At 39.1% G+C, this 16,629-nt stretch overlaps 1 protein-coding gene across 5 annotated transcripts in view; it reads left to right on the top strand.

Moving 5' to 3' along the window:
- stard13a (StAR-related lipid transfer (START) domain containing 13a) overlaps positions 1-16,629 on the top strand; it is a 56,290-nt gene that overhangs the window by 36,950 nt on the left and 2,711 nt on the right. For 4 of the 5 annotated variants that reach the window (XM_051909962.1, XM_051909960.1, XM_051909959.1 and 1 more), the window contains exons 2-13: positions 2,294-2,365; positions 3,555-3,636; positions 5,693-5,756; positions 7,659-8,986; positions 9,282-9,452; positions 10,383-10,542; positions 11,205-11,403; positions 11,504-11,717; positions 12,187-12,301; positions 13,580-13,825; positions 14,863-15,080; positions 15,625-15,801. In XM_051909962.1, coding sequence (XP_051765922.1) covers positions 2,294-2,365; positions 3,555-3,636; positions 5,693-5,756; positions 7,659-8,986; positions 9,282-9,452; positions 10,383-10,542; positions 11,205-11,403; positions 11,504-11,717; positions 12,187-12,301; positions 13,580-13,825; positions 14,863-15,080; positions 15,625-15,801 — 3,046 coding nt within the window. Of the gene's footprint in view, positions 1-1,105; positions 1,271-2,293; positions 2,366-3,554; positions 3,637-5,692; positions 5,757-7,658; positions 8,987-9,281; positions 9,453-10,382; positions 10,543-11,204; positions 11,404-11,503; positions 11,718-12,186; positions 12,302-13,579; positions 13,826-14,862; positions 15,081-15,624; positions 15,802-16,629 lie in introns of those variants that run through there. The other variant, XM_051909961.1, reaches the window with a different exon arrangement.

A 16,629-nucleotide genomic window follows, 5' to 3' on the forward strand; every position in this document is an offset into this window, starting at 1 on the left:
CTTTAGATGAGAAAGAGGAAATGACACATGAGTATGCTGTGAAGGGAATTTGTGTCTCTCTGACTTAGACTTGTGTTTGTCAGTGGTATTATTGTATATCAGTAATTCATACCCCTCAGGGGAGAGCTAATCACTGGGGATTCTGCTGTAGACCAAAGTGTGAGGAATTCCTGTCCTGCTGCCAGGAACAGGCCGAACTGTGGAATGACAATGTCAGATTAGAAACATACAGAATAAAAAACGCCAGACAGGGATTTATGTATCAAAATATTGTTCTTGAACAAATGCATTTGGTGACACATCCACATGTTTCAAAACAAAAAGATTTTGTGCCTAGTTTTTGTTCTTTTTGAGTAATCATGTGTGAAATCCTAGTTAGCGGAACAGCTTCTGTCAGTTAATGTTGGCATTATCTGCCGGCTCTGCTCAATAACACACACAGGGAACATCTTTCATCATCTCAGCTGCCTGGTGTTTTTTTTTTTTTTTTTTCACATCATGGTGAATGGAGGAACACACAGAGAAAGAATGAATAGCTTTCCAGAGCCCTTTATTGACTACTTAAAATATTTCATAGAAGTTGGAGCCGTGGCGCAACGTCTAGTCCATGTGCTCCAGATTTATTGAGTTGTTGTGACCATTCCCTCCTCTCTCTTCCAATAATTTCCTGTCTTTCTCCACTATATCTATGAAGATTTTAGAAGAAAATGTGAGGGGAAAAAAAAAAATACTATAGTATTTACTATAGTAAACTAGTATTGGGTAAAGTCATTTGTTTATATTACTATAGTTGTCATATTACCACAACAACTATAGAATTACGACAACAAATTAATTCAAGTACTTTACTATAGTATGGTTCAAAAACACTATAATATTTACTATAAATTACTATAGTATACATGATGCTAGAATGTTGTCTGTGGTTGCCAGATTGTTGCTGTATGATTGCTAATGTGTTCTGGGTACTATGCAGTTGTTAGAGTATTCAGTGTGGTTGCAAGGCCTCAGAAGGTACAAAGAGAAAGGCTGAGGAAGAGGAAAATGAAGGCAGGCCTAAAGACTGAGAGGATGAGCACATCAGCCAGAGGGAGGATGTTCAAGAGTGAGTGAGAGACGACAAAAGAAAAAGTTCAGGGCAGAGGAGCAGGCAGCTATCTGAGGCAGCTGGGGACAAAACTGGACTTTTTGAGACTTTGGAGGAAAAGGGATGCTCAGATCTGAGGGACACACATGTTTTCTCTGTATGATAAAGTGATGAGAACAACCAGTAAGTATGTGAACCACTGACTTTATCACATAGATGGAAGGCGCTGTGTGTATCAAGGGTTATGTGTTCAGTGTTGTGTTCTGAGGGAGATTTCTTCAGACTGTGAGTGGTTTCCATTCAGCAAATGTGTAATTTAGCACAAGTATGCGGAGAATCTTGTAAGAAAAGGATATAATTGTCGGATTGTGGTGAGGTCATTTCCTGACCTGTCCACTTTTATGGTGGCTTATTTTGAGAGATGCTTTGTTTTTGTACTCTCTTATTCCATCTCTTCTCAAAAGCCAGTTTTTTTTGTGCTGTTTTGTATTGAAAAAGTGAATATGTGTAGAAAAAAGTTTGTGAAATTGTGAAGTCTCCAGTCTGTTTCCATTCAATTCTCCTTTTACCGATAAATGGTGGACGTAATGATATTCATCCTTTAAAAAATGCGTTGTACGTTTTGTTTTGTTTCCATACATAATTTTGCATATATCGCAAATTATTTTGCATCGTTCGCATCTCAAATATTTGTAAAATATAGAGAGTAATGAGACAATTGAAAGTTGCAAGTTTACAGCTTACTATGTTAAAAAATAATATTATTCAATAAGGAAATATTAGGAAATATCAGAAGACAATAGTGAGGTTGAGTAGCTTGATTGTCAGGACTGAATATTCAACAATATTATTGATTTGACTGCACTGACACTGTTGGATGAGAACTGGACTGAGCTGGACGATGACATCACTGTTTTCTGCAGAACTGCTTTATAGATTAAATTAACAGATTTAATAATTGATGATCTTTACAACAGAACTGAATCAACACTGAACTGACTTAGCTGAACAATGACACTATTTTCTTTTAGAGCTGCTGTACAGCCAAAATGATTTTTCGCAAAAAAAAAAAAAAAGTCCTTGGATAGAATATATATATATATATATATATATATATATATGGTGTCCATGAGCATGTGTGTGACATCAGGTTGAAATTGATTAATAGATAAACTGCTGAAGAATCGTATCATTGTTTCTTTTCAGAAATCGAGGCAAAGGAAGCATGTGACTGGCTGAGGGCGGCAGGATTCCCACAGTATGCCCAACTTTATGAGGGTAAGAAATGGGATTAATATCTATAAACATACACACAGATGTCGAAGAATTGTTCGTTGATTCAGTGGCTTCAACAAACGTCTGCAGTGTGGTTGCAGCTGTGAGGTTAAGTGACGGTAAAAAATCAGGAATGCAGTAGGGTGAGAGAGAGAGAGAGAGAGCTGACTGTTGCTTTGAGTTTGAGATCACACCTATCCCATCCCACCTCAGCTGGGCGGACAAAAGCCAAGCAGTGATTACAAGCTGAATTATTCTTGATTTTCCGCTTCAGACATATGGAATAAAAACTGCATTTATACAGCTGTGTGCTCCATTTGTCAGCATTTTTTTTCTTCCCTCTTTATCTTTTCTGGTCATTTTAGGGCCACGGCAAGCTATTTGCAGACTAGAGTTTCTATCCAAAGGGAGGAAGAGGTCATGGGAAAAAGTCTTCATTATCACTGCCGGGAAAATACAGTCCTTTGCCTTAGTCTTCCGCATAGGCCAACAAAGGGGTCAAGAGGATACTGTTCTCTCTGCCTCTCTCTCTCTCTCTCTCTCTCTCTCTGTTCCCCTGACTCCTCCTTATGATGCTTTACGTCAATGAGCGATAAAATGTCAACAATTCTATATTTAATGCCGTGTAAATTCAGAGCTCGGCTCTCATGAGAAAATGGAAGAAGCTCTCTTTGGCCTTGTGAGGTCATTATGCCATCATGACATAAATGAACTCCCAGATTCCACTGGGAAAATACCTTAGTGTTCATCTTGATCTGTCTTTCCTCCTTTTTGCTAATTGTCCACATTTGTTTGAGTCATTCTGAGTGAGATGTGCGATAACCCCAGGTTCAGTTTCAGAGCTGGTCTGCTGTGTGTAATGTAATCAGCGAAGGAGCGTCTGCCAGAGATTGCACTTTCTTTATAAGAATTACACCACAGCTGCTGTGATCCTCTGCAGAACCTTCGCAGATGTCTGGCTGGGCGAACTAGAAACATTTTATCCAGTTATCTTTCGATCTGTTTATTTCTATCTTTCTATTTTAATTCATGGTTGTGATTTGCTTTATATGTCTTGAAAATATCATTAAATAACATGCACAATTATCCATATGTGAACTTTTGTGATCACTTATTTTGAAGATGTCAGTTACTTACATTAAACCTCTTAAACAGGACAGAAAAGTGATCTTCTTCCTGTCTCTGCCTACAGATTCCCAGTTTCCCATTGAAATATCCGCAGTCAAGAAGGACCATGACTTTCTCGACAAAGACCTTGTGGAGCCTCTTTGCCGGTAAGTTTCTAAATGTCTAGATTATCTCAATATCTTGAGATTGTTGAGACTGAGAGTCTTGCAGTCTACAGGATGGAACCTGATACACCGTCTTCACTTAAAATGACAGCTGTGAAAATCAAAGACCTTACTGTCAATCACTCATGCTCTGATGGCTATGTTGTTCTGTCCATTAATATTGCTCAGTGTTGAACAATATGACAGCTTTAAGGACAACATGACATCAAAATTGTTCCCATTTACTTTCTTATTTAATGTTGCTGCTGGTCTTACTGTGCACAATGATGTAATAGCTTTCTCTGCCACTGAAACAACTCTTCTTTCACAATGGCTCATGTTTTAGTCGATTTGTTTTCGTTTTGAAGAGAAAAATGGAATTGTTAATGCAGTGATTTAGTAGAGAAATAGTTTTTTATAAGATCTGTTTCTTTTTATAACAAATGACTACATAACATTTTTTTCTCATGAGCTTTTTGTCACATAAGAGCATGAACAGATTAGAGAGAGGCTATTAGATATTTGTATATGTTCATTTATTTTATTTCTGGCATTATTATCATTATTTTAATGTATTTGTTTTGTATCTTTGATAGTACTACTATAATTTGTTGTTGGCTAGTATATGTTAATATATGTTCATCTATATTCATAAAAAAACTGTCTACACCTTTTCCCCAAGTCTTTTTATTACAAACTTTTTATTTTAATTTTATTCTATTTTATTTTACTTTTCTTTTTTTTTTTCATAAAGTCTTTAAAAACACACTACATCTTTTCCACAAAAGTCCTTTTTATGAGCGAATGTGTTTTTAATTTTTATTTTGTTTTGTTTTTTATTCATAAAGTCTTGAAAAACGCACAACACCTTTTCCCCAAAAGTCCTTTTAATGAGCAAATGTGTTTGAAGAAACTTCAGCAGTTTTTTGACCAGTACCCAACCAGACGAAAGACTATTGTTGCCCCCCATCCTGCATGTACAAGTACGAGAAAGCTCGGTGGTGCTGGCCCAGTGGCGACCCCACCTCTGTAGCTGTCTGACCCATGTCCTCCATAAAGTCTGTCCCCTTCCCAGACGCTTTGATCCCTAATGCAGCCCCCATGGAGTCCGCTCTGATGTCCCTCTCAAAGGCCTGAGGGAGCATGGGGTGGGGTTGGGTTTGGCGGTATAGGCAACTAACAGATGGTTGTGTGTGTTTGTGTGGAGCGAGGCCCGGGGTTTGAGTCGTTGAGGGTTTCTAGCAGGTTGTCTCCCTGTCTAATGCCGCTAATGACAGCGTTAGTGAGATCTGACAGCTTTACTGTCAGAGAATACACACACTGCTCTTAAGGACGGTGTCTGCTGGCATGATAATGGCGTTTCATTATCACGCCACAGACACGATATTTACGCGTATTTATGTGGCCATCTGGGCCTGGATGTTTAATTAGGGAATCTTGATTGAAAAGTGGGGCAGATTGTGTCGGCAGAAAGCTGATTAACAGCACTGATGTCATGATGGAACATTTTAGCGTGTCAAAAACAACAAGTCTGGTTTTATAGGTAAAATAATAGCTTGTTTGTGTCTGGAATGGATATAAAGTGAGCGGTCTGCAGTCTCTTGTAGAGTAAAGAAGATTGTGTCTGTGTTTGTGTGTAAAAAGGGGTGGAGAAAACCTCTTCAGGGGTGAAGATCAGTCAGATGAGAAAGTTAAAGGGCGCTTTAGGGTTAGATCAAAGGGGAGGTGGACGAGAAGGTGGATTGCCCACTCTCTCGCTCTTTATCCTTCTGTTTTTCCTTCTGCAGTCCCATCAGAGTCTCATTCATTCATGGCCATGTCTTGAAAGAGATTAGAACCTGCGGCTGCCAAGCAGTCCCGTCACTCTTTCCCTCAGCCAATCAGGACAGAGATAGTGAGAGTTTCTTGAAATCTATACCTGCACGTAGAGAGGCAAACAGAGGTTAGACGAGTGTAGGATCTACAGTGGATTGTCTCTCTCTCTCTGTGGCTGTATGGTTTCTTTGTGGTGGAGATGAGAGTGACGGATGCACCAGTGACTGTGTCTCCTCTCTTCCAGTCGACTCAACACTCTGAACAAGTGTGCCTCCATGAAACTGGACGTGAGCCTCCCCAAGAAGAAAGTAAGTTTCTATTTAATCAATTTTTTTTTTTGTTTGTTTTTGTTTTTGGGTTTGGGGTAAATTTGTTAAGAAATATGTGTGCCATATTTACAAACAATGAAGACATTTTTGCAAACAAAGAGGTTTTTATTTCATTACTCTAGTCATCAGTGTCACATGATCCTTTAGAAATCATTCTAATATGCTGATTTGATGCTCAACAAACATTTCTTATTATTATCAGTGTTGAAAACAACATTTATTTAAGCTAGAAATCTTTTTATATTGATTACATTACATTTTTTGTGCATTACAGTAATGAGAATTGTCATGAAAATAATTTCACAATGCAATAATCTTAATAGTGTCTATGCAAAATACATTTTTAATTAATGAAAAAACATGAGATTCACCCATTTATCTTATAGACAAATAGAAATTAAATATCTGTTCTATAAATAATCTATATGTTTTTACTATTACTGTAATGGCTTTGGTTTATGGTGCAGGTATGTCTGTGAAATAAAAATCTGTCTTTAGATTAAATCTGTCTGTCTGGGTTTTTAAAATGGATTATGTGGCCTATAGACTGCTTTTAATAAAGAAGATTATATAAAAAGAGCAGTCGTGCGCAGTCTATAGAATTGATGTTGGTTTTAAGCACAGAAGTGTCAGTTTAATCTTCAGTCGAGACTCTTTGGCTGTTTACTCAGGGGTCGTATTTCATTCTAATTATGATTGTAAGCTGTGGATCTCATTCAGTGGGTCATTTCTGACGCTTCTGCTTCTACTGACGTCTCAGGCATGTGAAAGGGGTCTTTGGGTGTTGCTGTCTTTAACACAACCAGACGGTGATTTGATACCTGTTATGTTCATGTCCTCTTGTTTGGATGATATTTGAGAATTCCCCAAACCAGCTAATATGACTTAGGGGATGTTTTTGAAATAGTCTCCTGACATTTTTCAAATACCATGAGCCTCTTTTGACATCATCACTATTATTCAATTTAAATGTATGAGGTCTGTGATATTTTAAATAGGAAATGGGTTGTGAAAGTATATACAATGCTAAGAGGGTGTCAGAGCCCTTCACAGCTCTTTCCTGTACTGTGGGCTCACGTGTCTGGACTTTACTATCTATAAAACTTATTGGTAACATCTGTACAATGAAACCTTAATATAACGTTCATGACAATTTAGAACTATGAATAAATTAATGTCATTTGACTGCAATAAAAATAATTGTTAGGAGGTTTTTTTCTGTTTTAGAAAGAAAGAAAGCTGTGGAAAAAAGAGATTAACTACATTAACAGCTTTCATATTGGGAGATATCTGCATGCATCAGGGAGCCGCTTTCAAAATGCGGGGAATTGAAATCTCATTTGAATGCACGCTTGCATTTTACTTTTGATTTCGCGATCGCGTGTACTCTGTGAATAGGCGGTGCTCAGCACACATTCTGCAAGATCAGACATTTGTCAGACTTGTGTCAGACTCTGTTGTACAACGAAATCTCCGCCATGGTCTTGTCAGTCATCTCATCACTTACTCTCGTCACATGATCAGTGAATTCTGATTCCTGCTGCACTATGTATGACTCTGCCGGAATTGAAGCAACCGTTATCCAACTTAATTAAATGTTTTTTATTTCCTTAAAAAGCAAAACGACAGTGGAGGCGTAATGTAAATGTAGTGGGGGCATATTCTATCCTAATTTCACCCTCACACTCCATCATGGCACTATCGCTAGACAGCTTTTCACCTCGACGAGAAATCTCATCACATTTTAGTCTCGCTAGATCTCATGGCACGAGATCTCGTCACACCCCTACTATATACTGTATCTTTATGACTGTAGTTTAGGAGCTTAAACTCTAAAATATGTCGAACAAAGTCTATCCCTGTGCTTTCTTGTTCCCACAGAGTGAGGACTCTGATGAGGAGGATCTGCTGGCCATCAGCAATAGATGGACATTTGAGTGGAACAGCCGGCGCTGGTCACGTCTGCAAGACATCGATTACCTCTTGGGTAGAGCGGAGGAGCGGAGCCCCTCGGAGGTGGGTGAGAATCTGCGGACCACCGTGAGCAGTGAGAGCATTCTGACAGACCTCAGTGAGCCGGAGATCTGCTCCCTCCACAGTGAAGACTCCTTGGCTGCCATGCCTGACTCCGCCTCGCTCACCCCACTGCACTTACCCAGAGAGCTGCCTCATTACGGTTCACTTCCTGCCAAGAGCAGGCGACGTGGACGCACACGCGCCAAAGACTTCTTGAGGAGGATGGAGACGCTGGGTCGGACATGGGGGCCATCAATGGGTCGTTCAGAGCGACGCTCTTTGGTTATTAGCGGCCCAGTTCTGCAAAGCGAGCCAGAGGCGCTAAAGACTCTACGATGTGTTCAGATTTTTAACGACGGGCCTCTAAACTCTGAAAACATGCCACCTGCCAACAACTGCCCAAATTCGTTGGCCAGCAGTGAGGCCAGCAGCCAATCTGAGACCAGCGGTAGTGCCGGAAGCACACCGAACATGAAGGGACGTGTCTCAAAGTTGTATCCTCCTGGTAAACGTGCAGGCATCTACCTGGAGGACATTGATGTTCTCGCCGGCGCCCCCCAGAGGAGGAGACCGGTTGAACAGAGCCGAAAAAATGATTTCCGCTCCTATGACGAGCTGTTGGTGCATATCCCAAAAGATCACAAACCTGGTACCTTCCCTAAAGCGCTGTCAATCGAGAGTCTGGCGCCAGCCAGTAAGGAACAAAGAAACTGGAAGGTTCTGGATTCAGAGACACAGCCATATAAGTGCAGGAAAGTTGGCGGAAGGGAACTCCGGGCCGTGACGCGCTGCTGCCCGCGGGGAAGCAGGATTAGCGTGTACGATAACGTACCTGGCTCACACCTGTATGCGAGCACAGGGGACTTATTAGACCTTGAGAAGGAGGATATTTTCCCACATTTAGATGACATATTGCAGCATGTGAATGGCTTGCAGCAGATCGTGGACCATTGGTCCAAAAACATCTTGCCGGAGAGTGAAGGGGAGGGGGAGGGCAGCAGGGGGCGGGACCAGAGGATTATTGATGGCCAATCTTCCAGTCAGATCACACTGGACTTTGAGGGGACCTCTGTAGAAGGCCTGACCACTCCGAGCGACGGCAACAAGGACGGGGTTTCGTTAAATGACACGGACACCTCCAGCACCAGAGAGAGGAGAGACTCGGGGGTGGGAGCTTCTCTCACACGACCACAGTAAGACTTCAGGATGGATATACTGAGAGGCGCTCATTCAAATATCCAGAAACTTTAAAGTGATGTGTGTTCAAAGGGCGATTACACTAGCTTGTAAGCTTTAGATGTCCATACAGATTTTCTTAAATAAATGTTTATTTATATATATATAAGGGCTTGGTGTGTAAGAACACAAAACATTTTTATCATATTGCAGTATTTTTTTATTTATACTTTAAAGAGCAGCATTAAATGATCTTTCCATAATCTGATTTTCATGAATATTTATGTTTTGTTTTTTTTTTTGTATTTCTAGCCTTAGATGGCCGAGCTTCAGGATGTCAAACCTCCTCAGCCAATCAGGAATCTCACTACAGATATCTAGCCAATCAGTGGGCCAGCTTAGCTTGCTGCAGAAATTCTCTTTATTGCGTCTCACTGCAGTCATGGAAAAATACTCCATGTCCAACAAGCATGGGTGGACTTGGTGAGTTGCCTACAAACAAATTTGGGACTGAGCATTAGGAAAATTATAAATCTTTTTTACCAGTGGAGTACAATGAGAAAGAATGTGACATTAAGTATTCAGCTTCATAGCGTATATTACCATTTAAAAGTTTGGGGTTGGTGAGATTTTTTTTAATGTTTTTGAAAGAAGTCTCTTATGCTCACCAAGGCTGCATTTATTTGATCAGAAATAAAGTAAAAACAGTAATATTGTGAAATATAATTCAAAATAACTGTTTTCTATTGTAATATATTTTAAGATGTAATGTATTCCTGTGATGCAAAGCTGACTTTTCAGCAGTCATTACTCCAGTCTTCAGTGTCACATGATCCTTCATAAATCATTCTAATGTGCTGATTTGGTGCTCAATACTATTTCTTAGTATTATAAATTTTGAAAACAATTGTTCTGCTTAATATTTTTTTGGAAACTGTGATGCATTTTTTTCTTTGATTAATAGACACTTCAAAAGAACAGCATTTTTTGAAATAGAAATCATATTTTAATTACTTGCATGTCTGTACTGTCACTTTTGCATCCTTGCTGAATAGAAGTATTAAGTTCTTTCAGAAAATGAACTGACCCCAAACTTTTGAAAGGTAGTGTACATATGTAAGTCAAGGGTCTCTTTTAAAGCAACAAAATGACTCAGTTTTGGAAAGTCCCTGTGGAGTGTCATTGGGAGCTTTCTTGTCAGTTATTAGCTCTTATTGAATGACACACAGATCAAAGTGTCTCCTCAGTCAAGCGAGTCTTGTGTTAAACCTCCAGAGCTTGTGGAACAATCTCATCCCGCCATCTACAGTAAATCACAGTTCTGCCCGCCAACTCTGCACTCTTCCAGTCGCACTCCTTCCTGCATTATATACAATCAAGACTCTTATCAATACTGTGTGTATACGTTCTTAGGTCAGTGCCAAAATTTATGAAGAGAATGAAGGGACCAGACTACAAGGATAAGGTGGTTTTCGGCGTTCCTCTGATTGTCCATGTCCAGCGGTATGGATACCCTCTGCCCTTAAGCTTACAGCTTGCCCTGCGCTTTTTAAGGAGCCAGTGTTTGGACCAGGTACACAGTTTCATTCACATTTGCAAGACTGATTAAAGATCAATTTTGATTTTCTTCCCTGTATGCTAAAGTCTTAGATCAAAGATCAAAATAGATATATTCTCTTCATTTTCTTTTTAATTGTGCTTGAATCATTATTACTATTGCTCATATTTTGGGTTAGGTTTTGAACGTTTGTGCAACAGTCATGAATGATGGACAAAAAAATGACTGAAAAAGTCCATACACTTACATAGACTTTCAGTAAAGGTGTGGTCACATTAGCGAAATTTCAGTGAAATTTCACAGCCAAATAAAGGTCTATTGTCCATTGTTGATAGTTTAGCGATGCATGAAAGTATGAAACACCACTCACACAGAGGTCACTTTCAAACAAAACAGATTTGTGTTAGTGAACATGCGTGACCAACATGAAAATAAGCAAAATATGTGCCCTTGTAAAACCCCCAATTGCTTGGATTCCTGTTGAAATGAGTGGATTTCGCCAGCAAAATTTCACCAAGCAATGGTAATGCCACGCCTTTGGCAGCCACCCAAAAAATCCCTAGCAACCACTTAGCAGCACCCAGGCAACAACCCACAACACCCTAGCATCGCAAGCACCCCTCACATTTTCTTTATAAAAAGTAAAAATCTTATTTGCTTTTCTCGTTGTGCTTCAGGTGGGACTTTTCCGTAAATCTGGAGTGAAGTCTCGTATTCAGGCTCTCAGGCAAATGTGTGAAACCTCCCCAGAAAATGTGAACTACGAGGATCAGTCCGCGTATGACGTGGCGGACATGGTCAAACAGTTCTTCAGAGACCTGCCTGAGCCTCTCCTCACAAGCAAAATGGGCGAGACCTTCCTCCACATATACCAGTGTAAGAGCGTTTCCTGTCTGTTATGAGCTCATGTGTACAAATACTACATGCAGTACTTTCAAATCCCTAACGCTCTCTATTGTACTTTCTTTCTACCCAGATGTCCCTAAAGAACAACGCTTACAGGCTGTGCAGGCAGCTATCATGCTGATGGCCGATGAAAACCGTGAGGTCCTGCAGACGCTGCTGTGCTTCCTAAATGATGTCACTTCCTCTGTTGAGGAGAACCAGATGACCCCCATGAACCTGGCAGTGTGCCTCGCTCCTTCGCTCTTCCACCTCAACATCATGAAGAATGATAACCTGTCGCCTAGGTAACAAAGTTTCACTTTTAGTGCATTCCAACACATGTGCTCTACTTAGAAAGGGTGAAACTATTTCATTATTGTATAGGAGTTACAGGATGGTATGTGTGCTTTGTCATTAGGGCTCCAGGGCCCTGAGGTGTCGTGAGAAGGCGTGAAGTGTTTTATTAACTCAATGTACAAACAACTCCCCCATCATTGTGTTCATTAGGGAGCATTACTCGACACAGAGCAGACACACTTCCCTGAGGGCCAGAGACAGGAGGAGGTGTTTTAAAAGAGACAGATAGTTTAGCTTTACCACAGACTTATCCAGACTAGGCGGAGTGGGGTGGGGGCATCATGAGACTTCTTCATATAAATGTATAAAAAGAGATGTTTTTCATTGGTTTGTTTTATATGCTTACAGCCACAATATTTTAAAAATATTATGGATCACATGGAAGCTCATGCACATGATGTCTTTTATTGCGTTCAGGTCTATTCAGAGGAAGTATGCCACTGGGAGGCCAGACCAAAAGGACCTGAATGAGAACCTTGCGGCTACTCAGGGGCTTGCGCACATGATTGCTGAATGCAATCAGCTATTTGAGGTATGAGATACTTGTTCTGTCATGACTGCAATGAGGTATGTGTGTAATGAGAAGTTGTGGTTGTCTATGTAAAATTGTGTGGAGAACAATTACAAAATGTTTAGCTAACTATAGTATGGTTTTCCCTTGAATACACTACCGTTTAAAAGTTTGGGATCTGTAAAACTTTTTTTTTAAGAAATTAATCATTTTATTCAAAGATGCATTAAATTTGTGACAGTAAAAACTTTTACATTGTTAGAAAAGATTGTGTTTCAAATAAATGCTGTTATTTTGAACTTTCTATTCATCAAATAATCCTGAAAAAAAAAATATATATATATAAATAATATAAGCAATAATATAAGCCAGCTGGAAAACTTCCAGTGAAATGTCACTTGTTGGTGTGTCATTATCTTCAATGTCCTGAGGCAGCTTTAACAGCATTAAAAGTATAATACTTATTTTATAATCAGAATATAGTCACTTGAACGTTAATTTAGTTATTCAAACCTAAGACGACATAAAGACATGTCTCAGTGTTCCCCCTCGGCAAAATTCAATTCGACCATTTCACACATTTTACTCTTTCGTGTGAAAAAAGCATCAACACACTGTAAATTAAAGATTTATTGTGCACTTTAGTTAGATTCATTGAATAAAATGTGAGTTTTGGCTAAATAAATGCTCCTCTGCCACCATCTGCTGGTTATAGTGGTAATTAATGTTTTTTTTTTTTTTTTTAAATAAAAGTGTTTTCTAACAAATGTTGGATTTCCTACATCTTGAAACAAATGGGGGCAATTTCAGAAGGATGTTTTTGGTCATCACGTTAAAAATAACATTTAAAGTGTTGGAAAAATGTTGCGTGTGCATGTCCAATTACAGACAACGTATTTCTTATTCAAACATTCCCATTAGCTTCATCTTTATTGTAATCAATGAAATTGGTTTATTGGCAAATTAGCTTAACTTCATTAAAATATAAATACAACATTAAAAAGTCAACCATTGATGGTTTTGTGTCGATGTTCAGCGAGTACAGAGTGACAACTAACAGTTCACCGGAAATGCCTAAACTGGCTAAAAGAAAACCAGGAAGCAACCGTGCACATGGTCAATTGTAATAATATTTCATGATAATACTATTTTTACTTTATTTTTTGACCTTGGTGAGTATAAGAGACTTTCAAAAACATAAAAAAAAATCTTGCTGACCACAATTATTTATTTATAGAGTTGGAGGACAAAAGGAAGACTTCTTTTGAAATGTTTTTTCTTTTAATGTGGTTTGTGCAGATTCCTCAGGAGATGTTCTCTCAGTCCAGGAACTCGTACATGGAAGCTGAGCTGCTGGCGCCCTCTTTGGATGAACTCTGTAAAAAACAGTCGCAACAGGATGAGGAAGAGGAAGAAGAGGAGGAAAGCACATATCGCTCTTATCTGGAGAGCCTGATACAGAATTTGACGAAAGAGGCCAAAGACAAAACCAAGGGCTGGGTGGCCAGATCAAACATTGACAATACTGAGCTATCATTCAAAAAGGTAATAATAATTATTAGATACAGATTTATGTACAGTATGTATGTATACTTTCATTCATTCATTCATGTTATATAGAAAAATATGCTTTGAATATTTACTTTTGTAATAATATCCAGTATATCCAGTATTACTCTCATAAAAATGATACTATAAATTAAAACATGAATTGATTTCGACAAAGAAGTGCATTAAAATTGTTTAATGTGCAGCTAGCCGTGGATTATCCAGTTTATACCATGGTCATTTGCCAACATTGACAACTTTAAGCGGTTATTGATGTTTGCAGCGCAATATTTGACCGGAAGGGTAAAATTGACTGTTATTTTCATCAGTTACGGCTCATTAGATCTACCATACTGCCTGCTTTGAATGAGATGGAGATAAAGTAGGGAGGAAGATTACATTTATTTGAATGAATAAATTATAGCATTTATTTGAATTAATTAATGAAGGAGAGAGAGATGAAAGATGTGTATCTGCGTCTGTTTAGCATTTCTCTCTCTATTAACAACGAAGCTGTGAGTTTAATTACTTCAGAATAGCGATGTAACCCCCTCGTTGCTGAGAAATATAATGTAGTGATTCAGCTGTTTTATTAATAAAAGTCGCGGAGCAGCTTTGATAAGTTTCTGTGCTCCTGAATGTTTCTTCGCTCTCTGTGTGCGAGTGACGTGTGTGTGTGCTTCAATGAAAATAGCTCATTAATATAGATGGGTGATTAAACTGACTTAGAACTACTTGTGCTTTAAATGGTTTTAGTGCACACCTTCTAGCCAATCAGAATCAAGTATTCAAACAGACCATGGTGTATATATCTGATCTGAGTTTGGACAAATAATGTGAAATATTAAAATTATAGACAGATACATGACATGGAAAGTAGTGCATGGTCGCATTTATGGGTGACCTATGTTAGAACCTGGCGTGTGTCATTTCCCACCCCCAATTTCCTGTCTGCTCTGACTATCCTATCCAATAAAACACCAAAACCCCGTAAAATAAATAAAAGTCTGAGGGAAGTCTGTTGTCTCTCACAGGTGGGAGACGGGACCCCGTTGAGACGCTGGCGTGTGTCTGCAGAGGTGGAAGCTCCTCCATCGGTGGTGCTGAACCGTATACTGCGAGAGCGCCACCTGTGGGACGGTAACCTGCTACAGTGGAAGGTTCTAGAAACTCTGGACAAGCAGACAGAGGTGTATCAGTATGAGTTGAACAGCATGGCCCCTCACCCCAACAGAGACTTTGTGGTGCTCAGGTGAGTACAAAAACAAATCCTGCTTATTGTTTACCGTTTGATCCCATAAGCAAATATCTGAATGAGCTGAACTGATTACAACATTGAGGCTGTAAGAAAGGCATGTGTATCTGTATCAAGAGCTTTTTTGTGCGTCACACAGTTCTTGTGATTCTCAGAACACTGAGGTCGTAAAAAGGTCTAGCATACCCCTGCTGAACAGCTGGGCATTCATGGAGTGTTACTGAAAGAGACTCACTGAGCACACTTCTGTTAGGTCAACATAAAATGCTTTGAACTAAGCAAATTAGACCACTCAGGTCTTGCCCAGAATACCACTGTAAGATTACAGTTTAACATCATTTGACAAATAGGCATTTGTGAGGTGCAAACAGTAATCTGATCGAAGCAAAACATTCGGCTGGAATATTGCATGTTATTTGATAATCAAATTTGCACTTGGCAGATTGACACCTACATTCCTTCTGACTGTGTCGGGGATGTCAGACACACTATCAGAGTTTTTGCTGTGATTTATATTGGTGTTGTTTTCTTTTCTGTGTAGGACGTGGAGGACAGATATGCCAAAAGGGGTGTGTGCACTGGTGTCGGTGTCGATCGACCATGAGGAAAGCCCACAGCTAGCTGGAGTGAGAGGGGTAGTTCTGGAATCACAGTATCTGCTAGAACCATGTGGCTCTGGCAAGTCCAGACTCACACATATATGCAGAGTTGATCTGAAGTAAGTGTATCGAAGACAACACTTAAAGTATTCACTACCGTTCACATGTTTGAAGTCAGAAACTGTTTTCAACATTGATAATAATAAGAAATGGCCAAGTGAGTATATTAGAATGAATTCTGAAGGATCATGTGACACTGAAGACTGGAATAATGATGCTGAAAATTCAGCTTTACCATCACAGGAATAAATTACATTTTAAAATATTCAAATAGAAAACAGTTAAGTAGAATAATATATCACAATATTACTGTTTTTCTGTATTTTTAAATAAATGCAGCCTTGGTGAGCATAATATATATATTTTTTCTTTTTAATAAATTAACACAAATATATATATATATATATATATATATATATATATATATATATATATATATATATATATTATAATATGCCTAGTTCTGTCATGAAACTCTAGATGGAACTCACAACATTTAAAGGAACACTCCACTTTTTTTGAAAATAGGCTCATACTGTCATTCCGGCGTAATAATCAAGGAACTTTGCTGCCGTACCATGGCTGCAGCAGGCGCAATGATATTACGCAGCGCCTCTGACCCCCTGCTTGCACAGGGAGCGTGCCTTGCAACCATGGAGACATTTGTGAGAGACGCTGCGTAATATCATTGTGCCTGCTGCAGCCATGGTACGGCAGCAAAGTTCCTTGATTATTATGCTGTAATGACAGTATAGTTTCTAGCCATATCGGCCTAGAAAATTGCAACTTTTAATTTTCCTTCGGTCTTAGTACACGATGTAACTACAGAAGAGTCAAGTTTTAAATAGGAAAAATATTGAAACTCTTTGGTCATTTTTTAACGAGAT

The sequence above is a fragment of the Ctenopharyngodon idella genome, chromosome 10 (genome assembly GCF_019924925.1).
Source record: "Ctenopharyngodon idella isolate HZGC_01 chromosome 10, HZGC01, whole genome shotgun sequence".
NCBI lineage: Eukaryota > Metazoa > Chordata > Actinopteri > Cypriniformes > Xenocyprididae > Ctenopharyngodon > Ctenopharyngodon idella.